Source organism: Dermochelys coriacea, chromosome 1, assembly GCF_009764565.3.
Source record: "Dermochelys coriacea isolate rDerCor1 chromosome 1, rDerCor1.pri.v4, whole genome shotgun sequence".
In the NCBI taxonomy this organism is placed as follows: domain Eukaryota; kingdom Metazoa; phylum Chordata; order Testudines; family Dermochelyidae; genus Dermochelys; species Dermochelys coriacea.
In genome coordinates, this window is record NC_050068.2 from 311,268,064 (window position 1) to 311,287,631 (window position 19,568).

General features: G+C 39.2%; 1 protein-coding gene across 4 annotated transcripts in view; it reads right to left on the minus strand.

The window, feature by feature from the left end:
• Nucleotides 1-5,526: 5,526 nt before the first annotated feature.
• Nucleotides 5,527-19,568, minus strand: part of LOC119857604 (V-type proton ATPase subunit S1-like) — an 86,975-nt gene continuing 72,933 nt past the window's right edge. For all 4 annotated transcript variants that reach the window (XM_043495838.1, XM_038406770.2, XM_043495833.1 and 1 more), the window contains 4 exons: nt 18,956-19,197; nt 18,227-18,280; nt 10,848-11,085; nt 5,527-6,361 (listed from right to left, as the gene is read on the minus strand). In XM_043495838.1, the coding sequence (XP_043351773.1) occupies nt 6,152-6,361; nt 10,848-11,085; nt 18,227-18,280; nt 18,956-19,197 (744 nt within the window). In that variant the 3' untranslated portion in view covers nt 5,527-6,151. The remainder of the gene's footprint in view (nt 6,362-10,847; nt 11,086-18,226; nt 18,281-18,955; nt 19,198-19,568) is intronic.

Consider the following 19,568-nt stretch of genomic DNA (forward strand, 5'->3'; position numbering starts at 1 on the left):
TCCAGTCTACACTATCAAAGGCCTTTTCTAGCCAATGCTAAAACGGCCTGTTGGTTTGGGATGATCATATTTGACTGCTACATTATCAATAAGTTGTCAAAGGCTATTGGAGTCACAATGGCCTCTATCAAACCTAGCTTGACTGGGATGCAGGATAGAGCTCAAAGCCTTCTCCAGTCTCATTGCCAGAACTTCTGCCAGTAATTTGACATGATTATTAATGTGAAATTGGCCTGTAATTGGAACATGGTGTGGCATATCTTCCTGGTTTAACTGATGTTAGGCCTTCCCTGAGCATAAAAGGAAGGTTGATCTCCACAAGTGACTCCAACATTTCAAGACTCTTGTCAGACAGGAGGGCAAGGAAGCATCTATATAATTCAGCAGAGGAAGCCACTGGGCCTGGGGACTTTCCCCCTTTCAATCACTATTTTTAAAATTTTAAACTATCTCTTTCTATTTCTTTGTTTTATTTTTAATCATAAATATAGCATTTGTCATCAGTGGATCTCAAAAGAGGTCAGTATCATTATTCCCATTTTACAGATGGGAAAACCAAGCTAGAGAAGTGAAGTGTCTTGCCCAAAGTCACCCAGCAGGCCAGTGGCAGAGTCAAGAATAGAATGTAGTTCTCCTGAGTCTCAGTACAGTGCTCTAGCCCTTAGGACACACTGCATTCCCCTTAATGTTTTTATTTTTTGACCTTTGCCTGTTTTTGATTCTGTATGATTTTTTTTAATTGGGTTATTGTAACTTTTTTTATAATTTAAAATAACTTTATTTTAATCTCTGCTGATTTCTATTTTTTTTACTTAAACCTTCAACTATTTATATATTTTTAAAGAAAACCTATTAACTTCTATTATTTTTAAAAGTTACCTGTTTATACCCTCCCCCCACCCCCATCTAGATCTAGATCTACAAACTTTCTAAGGATTTGATCTAGGGCCTATTAAAGTCAACAGAAAAAACTTCCATTGATTTCAATGAGCTTTGGATCAGATTCAGGTGTTCTTGTCCTCCAGACATGTCTAACCTTTTCTTTTACTGGAGGCATGCCAAAATGGGCATGTTTTCACAAGTGGAAACAGCATGAATTGGCACTAAGCTGTTTTATGCAACCAGAAATATGTAGGCCTGGGATGTACCTGATGTACCTCCCACTTTACTGATATGAATGTTACTTGGCAGAAAAAGTTGTCCCCTCATGTATTAACGTTGCCATCAGATATACTATGTTGCTGGAATTTCCTTATTAACAGTGCCAGCCTAAGAGATGTTCCAAGGAACTGTGACTGTTAGGCATCCATCTGGGAGTCTGCTCTGTCCCCAGTCCCAGGCTCCAGTCTGGGCAAGCCTATGGCGCTTTGCTGGTGAGGGGAAGGTAGGGAAAGAGCTTACACTCTCATTTCCCTACGCTGCTGTGTAGGGCCCCATAATAACCGAGCCCGTACAGAGCAAAGTCTGTTCCAACCTCTTGTTGGTTTTGAGTAAAAAACATGACAAACTTGTATGCACAGCAAAGTCAATTTTTCATAATTATCTTGCTCTACCCTGCTTATCACTTATACCACCAATAATTTGGTCTCTAAATAGTCCAAATTTATATGAATTTGCTTTAAAAAAAGTTACTTCCAATTTTCCGTGATGTCACCCAGCAGCCTGTTTCTTGCAAAGAAAATTTGCAATCTTTAAGTGATATTCTTGTATGGAAAAAAGCACATTACACTTCTAAGTTTTAAATGAGAATTTGCAGTCGCCTTTTGCTCCTGTGAGAATTCAGTGTAGGTCTCCAATGCTGCTGGGCCTGCCCCTTGAAGCAGTGTGGAGGATTTCACCCTCTTTGGTTTCTCTGCAATGCCATTGCTTCTAGGAAAATCTGTAAGCACTGCAACCTCTCCTTCCAGTTCCCTTGTATTCAGGAGGATTCATTTTCCACTCTTTTGCCAGAGATTTAGTTACTTCTTATTCAATATAATAAAGATGTGAAACACAGAATTGCTAATAAGAGACTGTTCTTTATTTCCTGGCTCCTGTCATATGACATAGGCCAGGGTTACAAAAGTTTAGACTCCTATCACGTGACAGGGGATCAGCATTCTCTGTTATACAAGTGATATCAAAACCATCACAAAGAATGAAAGTGTTAATGCACTAATTTATTTTTACCATCATAACTTTCTTTAAAAAATTCTTTATTGCAAATAATTTTCCATGTTTATTCTAAGACCAGAAACGAATATTTGTGTGGAAAGTTACAACAAAATTAGTTGCTCTGTTTTAGAGTATAATGTGAGAGTTAAAAATTTTATGCATTCAGACATCAAACTTGCCATGGAGTTAGTTCTCACTGAAGACAAGTGGCTTTTGTAATATTTAGCAATGTACTCGGTAGTCAGGTTGCCTGGTGTCAAGGCTGATTCTCCACTCTGGCACTTTGAGTGCAGGAAGTGGGGGCCCGCAAGGATTCTAAAAATTAATACTAGCCCCTCCAGGCTTGTATTAAACTCCCAAGGTTACAACTTTACTCTGACCTTGGATGGTAGATGCTGCTACCACCCAAGTGCAGAACCCCTTTGAGAACCCAGGAAGGTGCACTTGGGAATTCCTTCCTGTGGGGTACCTTCAAGCCCTTTCACTCTCACCCCTCTGGGGAAGAGCTGAGAAAGAAAAACAAAGGAAATCAGCTGTTGCCACCAGCTAATTAAGCAACGTATGCACAAATCTCTCAGGACACAAAAATCCAATCCTGTTCTTAAAAAAGGTAAATTTTATTAAGAACAAAAAGAAAGAAAATACATCTGGAAACTCAGGCTATTGTTAGATTTAAAAAAAACACAAGGATTAAGCATCAAGAATAATGTTCTTGAGGTCCACCTTAACAAGCAAAACAAAAGCATTGGTCCTGGTTTGAGCAGGGGGTTGGACTAGATGACCTCCTGAGGTCCCTTCCAACCCTGATATTCTATGATTTGCGGTTAGCAAAGAGGAGTCCACAAGCCATAAAGAAATAAAAAGAGATAAACCTAATCACGTCTTCCTAGACATTTCCTAATCTACTTACATATCTGGGATTTTAAATGGGTAGTTTCTAGATATACCGATTATTTTTCATACCTGGCCCCAAATTTTTTAAAGCATAGTTGCTCTGTGTCTGCTTCTCCCTGAGAACAGACAGACAGACAAAAGGGAAGTCTTGTTTCAATTTTAAAAAGTTCTAGCCTTCCCATTGGCTCTTTTGGCCAGGTGCCCACTCACTTCCTTTTACCTATGCATCGCAGTGAGACGTTTAATCCTTTACAGGTAAAGCAAGTGGAGAGCAGCTATTAGAAGAATTGTATAGCTAACTGGCTGGCTGGGTCCATAAAAGGGAGCTCCCCCTTCATTTACCACAACTGGAGAGAAGGCACAATATTTTTCTGAATTGTACAAGCATTCAGCTCAGTTTTAATGTGTTCAGGCTTTTGAACACATTTTGGAAGTGGATTAAGTGAATTCACTAAAAGGTACTCAATTTGCTTTAAGAGCGTCAGAGGAGCTAGTGTGGAATAGCTCTTGGGCTTTAAATTCACACCCCACCTTACTTCACAAGAGCGTCCTCATGTAGACAAACTACTGCATTAACATAATGTTATCTCATTTTCATAGTCACTGCAATGCTACAACCTGATAGCTCAAAAGGGAGAATGTTAAGGAAGTTACTTGCAGCCAGCTGAGTCAATATTAAACATAACTGGTACTGTCTACACTGACTGAAAGATTGAGTTTAACATTGTGTTAATTAACACAGCTCTTCAAGGTTGGCATTCTAACATGACCTAATTTTTTTTTGTAAAAACTAACCCTAGACCACCATTTTTCATTGTGATACATTACATAACATTAGATTTTGAAAAACTTTCCAAAGTCACTTGATTTAGGTTGTGTCTACATTTCGCACCACACAGCTGTAAGGTGTGCAATGTAGCTGAACGAGGGATGGTAGCTTCATTACCAGGAGAGCATCTCCCACTGACAATGCGCTGTCCACACTGGCGCTTTTCATCGTTAAAACTTACATCATGCAGGGGAAGGTTTTTTTCACACCCCTGAGCTACGTAAGTTTTAACGACGAAAGTGCAGTGTAGACATGGCCTTAGTCTATTATTTATTTAGTGTATACTTGTCTGGTTTTCTCAGGAGAAGTCTGCTAACAAGACAATTGATCTAGAGTGATTATGTTGGACCTTCAACCAGGTGCTAACTGCATTTGGTAATGCCGATGTATGTAATGATCCCATAGTTTTTCACTATATGCTGAAGGCTCTTCTAAGAGATTTGTTTTTAAAACAAAAGAGTATCTAGGAATCCTCAGAGATACACACATTTGCATTTTTCTACAATAAATGGCTTGACATATTTCTGAACAACAGCAAGAAAGATTCTCCTTTTGGAACCCTACAAATAGGTTTTCAATTTTGAACAAATCCTTTGCAGGTCTCTTTTAAGGCTGGAATTTTCAAAGGCATTTAAGGGAGTTAGGCAGCCAAATCCCATTAAAATTGAAACGGGAATTAGGCACCAAACTCTCATTGGCTTTTACAAACCCCAGACTAATTTTTTTTCTTCAAATATATGCAAAATATACTTTCTGTCATGACAGGGTAACATTATTTTAATCTCTGTTTCCAATATTCATTTTTAAATTTCCATTCCCATTTAACTTTAGTTTCTAGCAATAATTCAGAAGTTGCATTTTTGTAAAGTTCCTGCCATCTCTGAAGGGTAGTCTGAATAATGTTGTCTTTTTTTAAAAGGTAAACATTTTCAAAACATGCTTCCACTTCATTTATGTATCTCTACTACTTTCCCAGCTGTTACTCACACTGCCAAAATAAAATACAGATATTAATTGTCATCAAAAACTTCACCTTTTTGCCTCTTGTGTAATTAATATCTTTTTTGTGATATTCTCTATACTTAGGGGGAAAAGCTTGAAAGGAGACTTGAGAAGTTTCAATAGACAATTTCTCAAAAAACTCTTTCTAAAATTATCTCCAAAATACCATAGAAATGCCTTTTTTAAAAAAAAAAAAACAAGCACCCAACCTCCTCCTCTCTCCAAGAATAATGAATCTGCTGGAAGTTCTTACTGTTCTTTCTAATGGCTGGTTAGAGTCATGGCTGCCATTGGCTTCTCCTCAGGCCTCTAAGGGTACGTATACAGTGGGATAAAAGAACCGTGGCTTGCCTGGGTTAGCTGACTTGGGCTCATAGGTCTTGGGCTACAAGGTTATAAAACTGTAGTGTAGACATTGGGGCTTGGGCTGGAGCCTGGGCTGAGACCCTCCCACCTTGCAGAGCCTCAGAGCCTGGGATCTTGCCCTGGGGGGAGGGATAGCTCAGTGGTTTGAGCATTGGCCTGCTAAACCCAGCGTTGTGAGTTCAATCCTTGAGGGGACCATTTAGAGAACTGGGGCAAAAAAAAATAATTGGGGATTGTGCCTGCTTTGAGCAGGGAGTTGGACTAGATGATCTCCTGAGGTCCCTTCCAACTCTGATATTCTATGATTCCTAAGTCCAATCATCTACACTGCAACTTTTAGCCCTGAGCCCTGCAAGCCTGAGTCAGCTGACCTGGGCTCTGAGATTCTATGCCAGTGGCTTTTTAATCTCAGTGTAGACTAACTCAGACAACTGTGAACAAATGGGTAACAGCTGGCAGAATTATCAGTGTTGCCAAGAATAAGGTTCCCTTTCTCAGGAAGGATTTCGTTGTCCATATTTGTGGAGTTTTACTAAACCTTTCTGTTACACTAACTGCTTAGGGTATATTCACTATAAAGTGGAAAGAACATAAAAATCATACATCACTAATAAGTAAGGATATAATTTACTCATGGAGGGCACGGAGTCCATGATTTTAACAAACCTCTCTGACTTCTCCAGCTTCAGCCCCCCTCCTCCCCTGATGGTGGGCTTGGGCTGTCTGCCCCCCCCAGCAGTCAGCCCCCACCCCTTATGTTTAGTAAAAGTCACCGACAGATCGTGGGCTTGTGTGAATGTTTGTTTATTGCCCGTGACCTGTCCCTGACATTTACTAAAAATAACCATGACAAAACCGTAATCTTACTAATAAGAAACATTTAAGTAATGTCAAAACAATCCATTGCTACTCTGTTTGAGGAACTGACAGAGCTTGGCCTTTGGGATCATCAAATCTACTGTTTGTTGTGAGCTGCATGATCATGTGGATTCCATAGGTCAGGATCCATAATAAAACTATTGACGTCACCAAGCCCATCCAGATTCCAGGGGAGAAGAAAGATGTACAGTCGCTTGCGTAGGAAAACTGGTTATTATTAATATTGAAGCCTTGAATCTGAGAACAAGAAAAAAATAGGTGAGCCCAAATGAATTTACACAACAAAACTTACTTTTAAGATCTGTACATTCACTACAAAATCTAGGCCTGCAAAAAACTAATTTCCCTCTGCTGCTACTTACATCTTCTTGTCAACTGTTTGAAACGGGACACCTTTATTGCATTGGCCTCATTAGCTCTACAAAAGTGATTCCCCCCCCCCCCTTCCTTGGTATTCACTCCCAGTCTTTATTCAGGCCTCAATTCCTATTGAAGAGGAGTGAGCACCAACTCCTTTTCAGCACAATTTTTCAATTTCTCTCTCCTTTCAGGAAATTTCAGATGCATGACAGTTATTTGTTTTACAAAAAGGAAGTTGTGCTTCCAAACTTCAGAGACTTGGGAATATTTTAAAGGTAAAATTCCAAGGGAGGCATGAGACCAATGTAACTTAATAACTGTTTCAGCTTTGCCAACCTAAACGTTCAAAAATCATGAGTCGGGCTCCCAAAATTATGAGGTTGGCTTAAAAATCATGACATTTAAAAAAAATAATACCTTTGGGGTTCTTTTTATTTATTTTATTTTATTTCAGTGTTTGAGCATTAGGGTGTGTTTTTAAGCTTTTTTCCACAACTCTGAAAGCTAGAAACTTACTTGAGGAGTAGGGAGGGAAAAAAAAAAAAGAACTGAGATTCTCACATATTCACATGACTTTGGGAGATGGGGCTTTAAGAAAAACATCAAATACCATAAGACTTTTGATAAAAATCACAAGAGTTGGCAACACTGTATATTTCTGTGAAAGTTAGTTGTTTGAATCATCTTTCCCCACCATGCAGATATAAACAAGAAAGCAGAATTCCAAAGATAGCTAATATATTTTTCTCTGTATATAATTACGTATGTATGTAATTCGGAAATACAAATTTACCATAGAAACAGCAAAATGGACATACATGGGGACACATCACTATCATTCATTGACCTGCCATGAACTATAGTGTGATTTTGTAGTAGTAATATGGTGTTTGTACTAGAAATGCTTAGGTTTCCACATGAAAGAGTAATTTGGATTTCTAGCTAGTAAGAATGAAGTCTTTGTCCCTTTTGTCCATATGTCTTTTGTGTCCCCAATTCATCAAGAGATGGTGGGGGTGGAGCATCCCCCAGAGAAGCTGTTTTTGTTTTATTTTTCCCAGGGCTGTATTTAATAATTTTTAATGAATGTGAACACATTTATAAAATAATTGCTTAGTGAAAATAAATAAAAAAATATTTCACAGCTCTAGGAGGCAGATTGAGTTGCAAACCTTTGCAACCCAGATTATCTGTAGTGTTTGGAAATGTGCATGCACTGTCTCTCATTCAGTTACTACTGTGGCTTGCCAAAATGATAGTTAGTGCAATTCTGCATGATCTGCAAAACTAGAGCCCTGTGGAGGTAAAGACATTTTTGGAGGTACCAGCATACTTGGGCCTCTTTCAAGAATTAAAGACTGTTCCCATTGTTACCATAGCAGTTAACTTGTTAATACTGACTGCTTTGCACTATATCCAATTGTATGTTTCTGACTCAAGCAGGATTATGGAAAATAAACATTTGGGTTGGGAGGCTGAGTTTTGACACAGCTTTAGTAAGTGATGCGTTTGTCAGGGCATTTCTTCGTTAAGCCACTGTTTAGACATCACACCAAAGCTGAATGGGAGTCACACAATATGGTTTTGAAAGATTGACTGAAAAAAAGCAGATGATGCTTCATGTCATTTTGGTTCTCAAAGGACTGAGCTTCTGTGAAACAATACATGCTTGTTACCATTCTTCCAGGACATTCTAAGGTACTTAACAGAGGGATCGAACCGTTTTTACTAGGGCAATTAAATTTGTTGGCGCTACAGCCAGGAAGACTGAATTTTATTGTATGTGGTAGTATTTATTATTCCTTATTCAAGCAGGATTATGCCTAGCAAACCTTTAGGTGGGAGCTTTAATTATATATTCTTGAAATGCTATGTTTACTTTTATGAAACAACTGTAGTTTATTTCACGTTCTTTTATTGCTTTTTTGATATTTGATCATTACTATGGGGATGCTGTTGGATCCCAGCTGGCAAATAAAAATGCAGCTCCCTGCAGATTTGCCACCTGTGTAGGAGTTAAAAATACATAGATGCATAATCCTAGTTAATTATTTTTATATAAATCTTTTGATAAGGATTCCAGCCTACTGTATGTTTAAATTCTAGTGTTTCAGTTAGCATCATTGTTATAGGTTTGCTTGTTCTGTATTTACTAGTTTTTATTTTTAAAATGAAATTGTATTTTGTGCAGTGTATTGTACATTTTGAATGGAGTTTCCTAATCATTTGACCTTTAACAAAACCTTAACATAGGTTTGTTATCAGAGTAGCAGCTGTGTTAGTCTGTATTCGCAAAAAAGAAAAGGAGTACTTGTGGCACCTTAGAGACTAAAATATTTATTTGAGCGTAAGCTTTCATGAGCTACAGCTCACTTCATGTTTGTTATGTAGATTGTGTGGGGTATCCTCAAGGGCAACATATAAAAACTGAGGTTTGAAATAGTTTAGCCTTGAAAATCCTAAAATTCCTGGCTTCAGTGTCTTGGGCATTTGCCCTGAGCAAAAGGGGCTACTAACAAGTCTGACAGACACTGAAGAAAAATGAAAAGCCTGGATGCAGCTTTAAAAACAACAAAGAACTTTCATTTAGTAGACTATACAGACAGCATTAAAGGGAAAGTAGGAAGCATTTGGTAAAAGGAACCTCAAAATTCTAGAACAGTCATTCCCACCATTGATCTATACACTGGTGCTGGTACTTCAGCCACTGTGACTAGTACAGAGTAATGACCAGATTCTGTGCTGGACTCTGGACTGCAATCACTGCTCACCTCCCAAAGAACTGTGCTTTTAGTGGTGCTTGAGCACTCTGAACCCTAATCTTATGAAAAGACCTATACTGGAATCGTCAGAGCTTCACTGGATATCAGAGAGAATACAGTGAGAGGATGGAGGGGCACTGGTTGTTCCAGACAAGTCAAATAGTTGCCCAAAGAGTTTGGGAACGACTAGCTTAGAAACCACAAGCTGAGAAAACTGCAAAGAGTACAGCGTATTCACCCGCTTGGGAGCTGGGTCTTCTTCATTCACTACAGCCTACTGGGGAACAGCATCTAGTGAACTTTTGAACAAGGCTTTCTGTTGTAGGGGAAGTTTTGGGGCTTGCACAAAAGGAGAAAAAAGAGGTGCCTGGACATTGCTGTGATGATTTGCGTGGAACTCTGAGTGAAGTCATAACCCAGTGGCGGGGCATTAACCTCATCACACACCCCTGCTGGGGCTATCAAACCGAGAGTCAAGTTTTACTAATAAATTTGTTAGTCTCTAAGGTGCCACAAGTACTCCTTTTCTTTTTGCATATCATAGAAGAGACTGTTGCCATTTAAAGTGGGATTTTGTGTATGTGTATACATATAGAGTACATAGGTTAGTATGTCTTTTCACCTGGGTATAGGAAATAGCATAATGATGGCTTTAATATATTTTAAAACCTTTCAACTCTTCAGTATATTTAGAAACCTGCTAACAAGTTCTCTCCCACTTTTAGCTGTTTCTGAGACAGATAAAGCTATTTTGTTTGCTTTGGTGTGTTGTGTGTGTGCCCTTTGAAACAGTTTAGATCAAGATAAAGTTAGTACCCCAGTTAGGGGTATGTTACTTATTAGGAGTCCCTCTGGTAACTGGGTGGGAGTACTCAACCTCACAGATGGATCTGACATGGGTAAGAGCAGCAACTAGGGAGGAGGTACTGTGACAAGAGGGTGAGGCAATTTGGAAGCTCCCTTGCTATAGTTTCCAGTGTTCAGGCTCAGTCCCGGGGTCTCACTAGCACATGTGACATCCCTCAAGAGGGAGAGTAATTGGGTTGCAGCCTTAAAGCCAATCCCAGAGTGTTCTGGGGACCCAGAAGGCCAGGGGGTGCTGGTATAGCTTCACTAGATAGACCAGAGTGAAGGAAGTCTCCTGGAATGACTCATGTCCCACTCCTTCCCACAGGTGGGGAACTACACCCACCTGTACCCCTGGGTAAAGCTGGAGGCAGTGAGAGAGCAGTTGCTGCTTGTGCCATCGAGATAACATAGGTTGGGATAGGGTCCCATTTTACAATATATCTTCTCCTATCCCCATTGCCCTGATTGAGTATTGTTTTGAGTATTGAGTACTGTCTATTGTTTTGTTTTTTCCTTTTTGTGGATGACTTTATAGTGATTTGTTTTTTTTCAGTTGTTCTCATGTTATTGTTCAGAAGCTGCCTGCTCCCTCTTTCCCCTGTTGAATAGCACCCATAGTGAGCAAATAGCTTTCTCTTAATGTTTTTTTAGAGTTGAACTAAAAGTACAGGTGTTATGAATATATGCTGTTCAACACATACTCTAGCAAGTAATTGTCTCTGGAATTGCCTCTGAAATGGCAGTGCACTCACCTGGAACTCTGAAAGGTAAACCTCCCAGCTCTTTGCTCCACTGTTGGCTGGAATCAGCTTAGCCCCACAGAGACTGCTGGTCCCCACCAGCTGACAATGAAATGAATACTCCGCAGGAGCAGAGATGGTGGAGACATTAAATCTAGCGACCACTTGGTTGTCATGTGCAATCTCAACAGAATCTAAAGTAAACCATTTTCGAGCAGAGCCTGCATAGAACTTGTTTGTCATTAGAAATCTAGAGAGAAGAAAAACAGAATAAATAGAGTCAAACTGACATGGAAAAAGTTATACTATAAAGAGATTGGGCAGCAGAAACATGGGCAGCAGAAAATTTCAGTGAGGAATTATCGTCTTACCTTTTGGTGGTACACAAGGAAACTGTTCATAGTGGAAGACAGACACTTTAATACTTGATTCAAGGATTCAGTTAACATGGGGTTCTAATAATCATTAAAATATGGTTCTATTGGGAAAGTAGAATCCTCTTTGTTCCTCAGATTTCAGATCAAATTTTCTCAGTGTAAGGTTTTCCTAACTGCGAGTCTTGAAAATTCAATTCAGGATCTGAGTGTCAAACTGAGTACTTTTTTTTCATGCATCCATCACCTTTAATAACAATTCTGCTGGCCAAATTATGCCTCCACATTAACCTCCTTCAGCCCTAAGTGTCTTTGAACAAGTTGGAATTTAGTAAATATTGATCTATTTATGATCTAGAAGAAGGAAGAGAACAAGTTTGACACTCATATCCTAGATTGAGTTTTCAGGACTAGCAGTTAGCCTCTGTGGGGCTCAGAGGAGTAAAATGAAATAATTCTCTTTTTGTCACTGAAGTGAGCAGATATGATTTTGAATATACACAGACCTTAAGAATTGATGAGGTAGCATGTGCCATTTTACTTTGTGGCTTTTCAGAGAAAAACCACACTTTGAACTGTAAATAAAGTTATCAGGAGAAACCATTCTCTTCAGTGGACGTCCCATCCCTTTTTTATTGTCTGTCTCAATTACTACTTATGAGACTAGAGTGTCTCTCTTATGCAGTCTTGGAAGAGCAAAAAACTTCTTTTTAACAATGCGTAAATAAACATGCCCCAGATAATCCTGTCATATTTGCTGTATGCTGAAGTTTAAAAGACCTTCTGAAATTCTCTAAATTCTGTGGTGGTCACCCCTCTTTCACTTATTGTTCTACCTGAGGCTGTTCAGATAGAGGGCATCAATGTTTTATTATATTGTTGCATGTTTCTATGAGTCCTTTTCCCATTGTATTAATAGCTCTTAGAGCCCCAATGGAGGAGAATGTAAGCTTTGTAGTTTAATACCCTTTCTAATTCTAACCTATTTTCATGTACCTTAGATGGGGCTTGCTACTTTGTTTTCAAGCTGCCATCCAATAATTTCAGTTCTGCTTTCAATTATTTACTCTATCCAATTATTTTCTTCCCTTAGATTTCATCTCCTTAGGCCATCTCCTAAAATGTTTCCCAAACTAATTTCAGGTGGGCTATGTCCTTATTTATATCACAGAATTTGTAAAAGCCAAATTCTGTGCTCAGACATGTGCAAGCAACTCCCACTTCACTGACAGTTATTCACAAGCCTCCAAGATATGATTCGGCTGTAGGTTTCATAGTAACCTTTCAAGCACAGGCAGACCCAAGATTGTTCCAAAAAGGAGATCTAAGGAAGGTGGAACTTGGGTGGAGGACAGTGGCTCATCCATTCCTGGCAGCTTGTGGGGCTCCTCTGCAGGAACTCCTGGTGTTTGGATCTCAGCAGTATGGGGTAAGCATAACTGGGGAGAAGCCATTGTCAATACAATGCCCCTTATGGACCTTACTGATTTACCGTTTCGAACATTTAAAGTGGGGTTTTTGTGCAAGACAATGGGTGTGTAGCCAATTAACCTCCTAGGAAGCTGTGCTGCTATACGGGATAGGTCTGGATTCATGTAGCTGCACTTTGTTCTACCCTTGGATGCTTAAGATCTGTGGGGTTTGCATGTCACAACCCCCTTCTGCTCAGTGACTCAGAAAGGAAGCCCTTGGAGGGAGACATGGAGGAAATTCTGTTAAGTGATCCCTTTAGGGTATCCTGTGGGCTTTCTCCTCTTCCATAGGTTCAACAAAGTGGTTGTCTCATACAGGGCTGTGAACTTGTAGTATAAGTAAAGAACCAGGAAGCCTTAGGGCTTGTATACACAGTGAGTTAGTGCGTGGCAATCCAGGATGTGAATCTACAGTACACTAGCTTGCCACATACTAACTGGCCACGTGGACCCTCTTACTGTGCACTGCAAATTCAGGGGATCTAGTGCATAGTAGTAGAGTCCACACAACCAGTTGGTATGCAGCATGCTTGTGCACTGTAGATCCATGTCCTGGCTTGCCACAAACTAACTTGCCATGTAGACAAGACCTGAGTTCTAATCCTCAATTAGACACTTATTCTGTCACCTTGGGGAAGTAATTTAACCTTTCTTTCTAACCTTCCCTATCAGTGAAAAGGAATGATGATAATTACCTCACAGCATGTTCTGAGAAGTGCTTAGTTAATGTTAGTAAAGTATTTGGAGGACAACAGATGGTAAGTACAGTACGTATAGTTAAGTGTTCCCATCTTATTAGGAAGGGTTTACATTTGCAATTTAGCTATCTGATTAAATAGATAGAGCATGATCTAAGAGAACCACTGGGAGCATGTCTGCCTCCTTTATGGCAGGCTCCAAGAACACAAAAACATATTCTAGACTGAGGGAGAAAACATGCTCCTATACTGGGTGTTCTCCAGACAGCATTAATTTACACTAAAATCTTTCCCAGTTGCTTTACATTTGTTCTTCTCTAGATGAATCTGGGATTCATGGTCATATTAAAGTTATCTCCAAATAATTAATAAAAAGGACTGATTTTAGCAAACAGATGACTACACATAGGTCTGAATAATCCTCATTAAGTCCATATACATGTATTAATGTCACATTTCATCTTCTTATTCACCGCCATTGAAATCTGACATTAACTTTTCACATTCCAGAGTCTTCTGTTTCTATATTAGCATTCCCCTGGGTTTGGATTTACTGTTGTGAGGTCTAACAAAACTGCCTCTCCCCCAACAAACAGTCTTTTAAAACTTTAATTCTCTTCAATTCAATTAATTTTCTGTTTTGCCGACATAATATCAGTCCAGGTACGTCTTTTAAGTGCTTTAAGATTTATAGTATTTTGTAGGAATCTTTACCCCCTATATATTCTAGGAAACATGTGGTTATGCTCGGGGTTGAATGAAACCTTGTTGAAGTTGGGTTTGACTCTTGCCCTTCATTCAGGATAACTGTAAGAAGCAGTTAGGCGCCTATATGGAATAAGATAGCTGAAACAATAGGAACCACCACCTGAAATACAGGCCACATACAAGGTTACTCAGAAACTGAGCTTTGTGGGTGGAAGCTAAATGCAAATGTGGGGGGCTGGGCATTGTTTTGGATGGAGAGTATGTGTGTGTGAGGGCTACAGAGAGGGGTGTGTGCACATATACATGCAACAAGCTGCCAAAGAATAGGCAGACAGAAGTGGCAGAAACAACACAGAAGTGCACAGAGAAGAGAAGCACCAGAAACAGCCAAAGAAGTGTTTGTAGCATGAACCTGAGAAAAAGCCAAGAGAGGTTTTGGGCAAAGTTCTGGCTTGAAAGTGGTTTGGAACTGAGAGCAAAAACTGTCTCCTGTTTGCTTTTCATTGTGTTCGGGGAAGCAGCCCTTTGTACATCCTTGTAAATAAACAGAATTGAATCAAAGAAATACCTGATTCATCATTAATTTCTCCTCCTAACAGAAACAACCTGCAAGACCCCATATACTGGGTAATCGCTTGGGTCAAAATGGGAACAATTTTAACTAAAATAATCTCCCCTGTGCTATATTCCCCCTTACATCTTTTTTTTAAACAAAACATGTCATATTATTGCTATCAACTATCACCTCCTATCATGATTGCTATCAACTATCATGCTGACTTGCACACTCCTCTCTATATCCCGGACATTTCCCCTTCCTTTTAAACTCTCATCTCCGACTGGCTCTGTGACACATCTCCTTCTGGATGTGTCTCTGCCAACCTGAATTTAACGTGTCAAAAATGGAACTCAATTTACCTTCCAAAACGTCTCTACTTTTTTCCTTCTCTGTAACCCTTGGCAAAACCCCAATTCACCCAGGCTCAGAATTTGCTGCCATTTTCTTCTCTATTCCCACTTACAAAAACCTTGTTCAAACCCTGATAACCTCAGACCTTAACTATAGCAAGTTTCTTCTCTTTGGCTTCCCTAACCTCTTCCTAGTCTTCCTCTGTCTTTCCCTCTTCAACCCATCCAAAACACATCTGCAAAAATCACCTGTCTTATTTGTTGCTCCAGCCACTTTCTATCCTTTCAAATTTACATGCTTGTCTGTAAGACACTGTACAATCTAGCTCCTGCATACTCCTCTGCTCTCATCTCTCTTTGCATCCCCAAGCTACAGAACTCCATAGGAGTTAGAGAATCATAGAAATTTGGGTTTGAAGGATCCTCAAGAGGTCATCTAGTTCATCCCCCCCATTCTGAGGCAGGACCACATATACCTAGACCATCCTTGACAGGTGTTTGTCTAACCTATTCTTAATGGGGATTCCACAATATCTCTAAATATCCTTATAGTTAGGAAAAATGTTCTATATCTAACCTAAAATCTTCCTTGCATCAGATTAAGTTGATTATTTCTTGTCCTACCTTCTGTTGCCATGGAGAATGACTGATCACCATCCTCTTTGCAACAACCTGTAACATATTTGAAGACTTATCGGATCCTCTCTTGGTCTTCTCCTCTCAAGACTAAACTCACCCAGTTTTCCTCATAGGTCACATTATCTAAACCTTTTATCACAGTGGTGCCCGAACTTTTAGTCTGGTACCCCGCTTTACCAGTAATGGAAAGCATCCATGAGTCCCCCGCAGGGCTGGGAGCGGAGTCGTGGCTGGGCTGGGGGCTGCAGCCAGGAACCAGAAGCCATGGCCAGAAGGCAGGGGCTGAGAGTGGGAGCTGGCAGCCTGCCATGCCCCCCCTCCCGGACATTCCTCTGTGCCCCCTAGGGTGGCATGCCCCACAGTTTAGGGGCCACTGTTTTATCATTTTTTGTCATTCTCCTCTCAAGTATCTCCAATTTTCCCCACATCTTTCTTAAAATGAGGTAGCCACAACTGGACACTGTGCTCCAACTGAGGACTCACCAGTGCTGAGCAGAGCAGAACAATTACCTCCCTTTTGTTACATATGACACTTTTTAATACACCGCAGAATGATGTTAGCCTTTTGCATAACTGCAACACATTGTTGACCCATATTCAATTTGTGATCCACTACAACCCCTGGATCCCTTTTTGCAGTATTTCTGCCTTGCCAGTTATTCCCTGTTTTATATCAGTGCATTTGATTTTCTTCTTTCCAAAGTGTAGTACTTTGCTCTTATCTGTTTTGAATTTCATCTTGATTTCAGACCAATTCTCCAATTTATCAAGGTCATTCTGAATTCTAATCTAGTCCTCCAAATGCTTGCAACCCCTCATCTTGGTGTCTTCTGCAAACTTTATAAGCATGCTGTCCATTCCATTATCCAAGTCATTAATAAAAATGGAATAGTACCGGATCCAGGGCAGATGGTATCCCTGTGTGACCCCTCTAGATACATCCTCCCAGCTCAACTGTGAACCATTGACAACTATCCTTTGAGTATGGTCTCTGTACTACTACACTTTGTAATGGTTTCGTCTAAGCCACATTTCTCTAGTTTGCTTAGTTTGAAGGCAGTGTTAGTAAATATTAACCTTTTATTATTTTTGTATGTTAAACTCATAATTCTTTGCATGCGGACTACATTCCTGGAATCCTCACTGTATTAGCCAAAAGTGTATCTGAATTTTAAGACTTCATAGTGTTCATTCTGAAACTGAGCTAGTGTGTGATCAAATGAAAGAATGTGTACAATTTTCTATCACTACTGATGTTCTGGAAGGGAATTTCTATAAACTAATAAAGATGTCTATCACCACAAAAGTATGTTATAATAAATAATTGATACAGGATTATTATAATTCTATTATGTTCTGTGCTTGATAAGCAACATTTGTTATCATAGATGTTTTCTGTGATTTATGAAATAATGACCCATTGAAATATGTTTTTAGATTAGATTAAAAGGCTTGTTCAAACAGGTGTTCTTACAGATAACAACTGGGTTAGAAATCCCTTTAAGTTTACCAGTCAGGTAAATTAAGGTACCAAAGAAGAAATTTCATAAGTAATTAGGTAAAATGAAATATCAAAAACAAAACATAGTGAAATCAATTGTGGGAAAGTAACTTTTCCCTCCCCACAAAGGAACTTCTTTGTCTCACATCCTATAAAAGGTGAGAGGTTTGAGGAGTTAGACTGGGAATGAGCAAACTGCCAGCATTCCACTTCTTACAGAAGAAGAGAAGAGGGTGCCATCTTTTCATCATTCATAAAAGGTGGCAAAATATACTTTCTTTCTGTATTCTGTAGAGAGCTGTATTAATCTTTGACTAATAATCTGTTAAAATAATTCCAACTGAGCCAGTTATTTGACATCATGAATAATTATTACATTTAAATATGCAACAGCAGTCACCCACTCACAGATTTTCAGCACCTTGCAGCACTGGGCCATTAGACTGTAAATTCCATTATTGACTTCTTTTGTTTCATTTTGCGAAACACTGAATACACCGATAGTGCTCACTGAATAATAATCAAGCACAGCGATGGATATGGAACTACTGTTTAGATGTTAGACTTACTTACACATCACTATCCTTGCTATATTTATTCTGGCTTGCAGAATGGTCCTATAATGGATATGATTAAGTAAATGATTCTTAAACCCAAGATCAGCATGTGAAATGGGTACACTTTTGACACTGCTAGCAATAGGAGACTTCATGTGCCAATGTCCTATGAACTTAATTGTTTTGCTACACTCTTTTTTTTAATTAAGAGAGGACCTTATCTGTGGACATCAAAAAGGTTTATGGATCTTTAAAGTTACATGTGCATCCTACACTATATATAAGGGTCTATCCTATTGGTTCATGATTCTTCCATGCATTGTAAAAAGAGTCAGCACAGAGAAACAAAAACTGGTTAATTTGTAATATTTTTGAAAGATATCAACATAACTCTATGACCCATTATAACCTTATTTCAGAACAGAAATAGTGAATTTAAAAAATGGTATTTGCACTTGATCCTCTTCTGTTTATGTACTAATTTACAGATGCACCTCAAGTAGAAAGATTTTATGAATAAACCATAAAGATACCTTATTTTTAGGTTATTGATTCCAGCCACTAACCCAGTATAGTTCAACGATAACCTACGAATAAAGAAATATTTTAAATGTTAAAGTGTGTCAGTTTAAATTAGGGCATTGCAACTTCTTAAAATCAAACTCCATTTTCCAAATCAATAGATAACTACAAAGAAATTACACAGCAAAAAGATACAGTAAACTGGATAAAATATGACAAACATTTAAAACAGAAATGCTTCATCTCCCTCCAGTGGGTGCTTTAAAGGAATGGAAAACAGAGAATGCAATGACAAGAGACCTTGTTCTATGAACATACTCACAGCTGGATTAATACCACGTATTGGCACAGCTTCACCGTTGGGAAATCTTACAATGAAATTGCTGTCTCACTAATGCTACTGGAGGTTTCAGTGGTTGTAGAAGAGAGACAAGGTGCTAACAGAAGATGAGATACCGCAGCTCAGAGGCACTGAGGAAAGTAAAGATAACTATTCTAGCCCAAATTCATTTTAACTGTACTCTCATAAGCAAACAAGGAAAAACAGTCATAAAAAACAGAAACCAAGATTAAATGATTCCTGTGGTGTTGCCTCTGTCATTTTCCTACAAGAAAATGAAACTTGGGGTATTTTATCCAAGGTGATTTATTAAATTAGTATTAGCCTGTTGAAATTTCACTACTTCTGATTAGCTGTTAGAATCACATCATTTTATGACATGGATCTTTGTCCCACTTACGTTGCATTGGTGGCTGAACAAACAGATGAACTGAAGTCCACCTTACGGGACACAAATGTTAAATTTGTCAAATCCACAGGAACTGATTTGTTGACTGTGAGGCTGAAATTACTGGCATAAAAAAGGATGCATGTGTTAGTTCCATTGGTCACATTCAGTGGATAGTATTCATCTGTCACTTGTGCTTCAGTGGCCATGAGTCGCCGTCTTGATTCCAACACTACATCGGGTCTTCTGGGAATCTGGGATAACAGCACATTAACAATTAAATTACTAAACAAAAAGAAAATTGGGACTGGAACACAGAACTTTTGAGCTCTATATTGTCAGTTTGAATTCTGCTCAGGATTGCAATCACCAACAGTTATTAATATCTTACAGCTGTTCACCAAACTCATTTCATATAGACCACTGGTTTTAAGACCAGTTTCCAGTGGGCAGGTATCCACTCACAAAACCAGTCCTACTAACACAAGCTCGGCAACCTTGTGACAGTTTTAGCAACAGAAGACTACATGGACATGGAGTCTACCCTATCCTTTCACCTCTCCAGATGGCTTTTCCAGGTCAGTATTGAGTTTCCAGCACAGTGGCTGGGCATTGTGGGGAAGTT